Genomic DNA, 2,995 nt, shown 5'->3' on the forward strand with positions numbered 1-2,995 from the left:
CAATATATATATATATAAATATGTATAAAAGAATCGCACCCTGCATTTCATTATTTATGAGCGGTTCTCAATTCTACTTCAAACAGTAGGCAACTACATGACAAAAGGGATATCTGACATATTATATTATAATTTCAAAAATTAACCTAACTCCTTGAACCTCAATTATATATACACACACATATATTCCAAGCATCCTATGTAATATGACACGCACATAACCTCAAACATTACAATGGTAATAAAAGCACAAAAATACTTCACACTTAATACAATCATAGTAAAACAATCTTGCTCAGTGAATTGATTTAGAGCACGGAACGAAGTGAAATTAGAGCGAGTCGAACGAAAGAATAGTGCCCTTCGAACGATGGTTACGGTTCATTAAATGCATTGTTAGTCTCACTTCAAGAGGTTGAGGTCCGGACAAAAAATGCCTCCATTCGATTGCTTCGATTAATAAGTCGTTCATGTGGATCCGAGCGCAAACGAGGAACGCGAAATGGAGCTTGTGCTTCTCGAACAGGCTGCGACAGACGTTTGAGAACAGCGAGAACGTGAAATTCTGGTTGATATTCTGGACTCGTCGCTGGATGTCACCTACAAATTAGTGTCGTTGGAGAGGTTAATATGAGTGATGTGTGTACATGGTGTAGTGTGTGTATCGCGTTGATCAGGTCTTAATCGTGTGTGAAGGGACCACAATTTTATTTAGAAACTTCCTCCACCATTCGGGTTAATTCGAGAGCCTCTGTGGAAACGTGACGCGGTTATTCGAGCGGAAAACGAATGCTTTCATCACAGAATTTATCGGGGCGATTTTTACGTTCCAGAACACGGTGAAAAATTACGACTGATGATTTGTTAAAAAAAGCGATTGTTTGTAAAAAAGCGAAAAAGTATGGTGGATATTATTGCTCTATTTTCTTTGTGTATTTAAAATATTTCTTACTTTAATCAATTAATATTGCAACTATGGGGAATCTTTTGCAAAAGGAAATTGCAAAACATTTTTTTACAAAATTATTTTTCATCTAATTAAATCTAATATGAAAAAATTTCATATCTTTAAAATTCCCTTCCACTGTGAATTCTGATAATTAATTTTTGCATGACTGAGGCTGTCGTGAAAAACAGACTGATGTATGAAATTTTTAACGAAAATACGTTAATCGAGTTTTCAAATTTCGAGTATCTGCGAAAGCGTAATATATATGACTGAGGTAAATAGAATTCAATTATACCTCCGGTAACTCGGGAAAAATTAATTAGCAATTAATTAGTTGGCTACGATTCGATGATAATTAAAGGCCGCAGTTGGTGAATTTCAAAGCGTGTTGTATACAGGATAGAGAGGCAATAAACAAAACGCTAGTATGCTATTGTTGAAGATTTCAACGAACCACTCGAGCGAGTACTGATACATCGTGTCTATGTACTGTAGATCTGAGAGACAGAAGAACAGTATTCGACCCTGAATCGCTACTGGTATGTACAGTGATCTTGTTGTGTCGATGTCTACTTGAGTGATCTCTGCTTCCTTCATTTTCACCTGTATCATTTACGACATATAATTTGTTCATTGGTATCTAGAGCATATTAAATTCATTTTTTACGATATGGTTTTACAAGATCATTTTGATAACACTTAATGCAAGGATAAATAGGAAAGTGTTAACTCAGCATGGCTCGCGGTAGATGGCGTTGCACCACTAATAAATGAATGAAGTGTTTTCTTCTCTGGGTGATGAAAGTAAATATGATCAAGAAAAGAAACATGTTGATATTCAATTTCAATAGGTAGATGGTGTAATATCTGTCGAATTAACGAGTTCACTCAGCCTGTAATTAATGAACTTTACTCCACTAAATAGAAGCTTCTAAGAGGGTATAGAAGGGGAGATTAAATCAGGCTATTATAGCGGGTAAGAAAGGGTGAGATTTGACTATCAAGATACGAAGGAGACTGAAATTACAGCCGTCTGAATAAACATGAGAGATAGAGAAATTTCGTACTATCAAGATAGGTCCGTGAGTGTTAAATTTGAAATTATCAAGATAGATACACCGCAAGGAACCGAAATTCTAATTACTATGAATATAAAACGAAGAAATTTGTTATTATTAGGATATATATAAGAGAAAAAAATGAAAATTTGAAATATTAAAATAAAAATTGAGAAAAGAATTTATATAACTATTTGCAAGTCTGGGACAGCTTGTACATTCGAATCGACATCTCAATAGTGGTTAACCTGAGTTTTTTAAAGTATACCTTGATCTCCTCGCTTTTAACTTTAGACGCCTCTAAAGTGAGAATAAGATCTACGTCATCGACGGCAGAGCCCTCTGATACTGATAACCTATACAAGATTCTGTCTTCTATTTCCTGCAATTCTCTTCTCATCTCGGCGTTCGACACGATTAGAGCGTTTCTCGCTTGTTCGAGATCGGGTCGTTCTTGAATGGCGACGAAAGACAGCATTTGATCCTCCAAGCCACTTTTATTAATTGAATGCGTTATTCAGTTTCTTTTCAAATCAATATTTGTGTGTGCATATAAGATCAAATGTATTATACAGAAACATAAATGCATTATTATAGATTAGGACATAGAAAAATTCAAGAATAATGCAAAGGTAAAATAAAAAATAAATAATAATACAATAATAAAATAAAAAAGTCAAAATAACACATTCAAGTAATTATTGTAACGTAACTAAAATTATTTAGAAGAGAAAATCGTTCTCAAAATTATGCCAGAGGAAATTGTGAAACTCACGTGGCTGTGAGGGCAAAATTCACCAGCAATATCTTCACGCATACTTCCGGCGTATAATGAGGATTCGAGAGTCTTGTGGTAAAGAAAAGCCGGAAATCTGGATTGTACGGAACGATATTCTCTCCAACTTTCACGCACCATTGTCCGCCATGTTCGAAAAACGATCTCAGGAGTATTGGATCCAAACCTGCTTCCATCTCGAGGCCAATGTTT

At 35.1% G+C, this 2,995-nt stretch overlaps 1 protein-coding gene across 1 annotated transcript in view; it reads right to left on the minus strand.

Moving 5' to 3' along the window:
* LOC108571486 (dynein heavy chain 1, axonemal-like) overlaps nucleotides 1-2,995 on the minus strand; it is a 109,706-nt gene that overhangs the window by 7,849 nt on the left and 98,862 nt on the right. Inside the window, exons 47-50 of the mRNA XM_017933541.1 lie at nucleotides 2,783-2,995; nucleotides 2,276-2,501; nucleotides 1,366-1,552; nucleotides 407-600 (exon numbers count right to left, since the gene is read on the minus strand). The exon at nucleotides 2,783-2,995 is cut by the window's right edge and continues 45 nt beyond it. Of these exons, the coding sequence (XP_017789030.1) occupies nucleotides 407-600; nucleotides 1,366-1,552; nucleotides 2,276-2,501; nucleotides 2,783-2,995 (820 nt within the window). The remainder of the gene's footprint in view (nucleotides 1-406; nucleotides 601-1,365; nucleotides 1,553-2,275; nucleotides 2,502-2,782) is intronic.

The sequence above is a fragment of the Habropoda laboriosa genome, unplaced genomic scaffold (genome assembly GCF_001263275.1).
Source record: "Habropoda laboriosa isolate 0110345459 unplaced genomic scaffold, ASM126327v1 scaffold40, whole genome shotgun sequence".
In the NCBI taxonomy this organism is placed as follows: Eukaryota; Metazoa; Arthropoda; class Insecta; order Hymenoptera; family Apidae; genus Habropoda; species Habropoda laboriosa.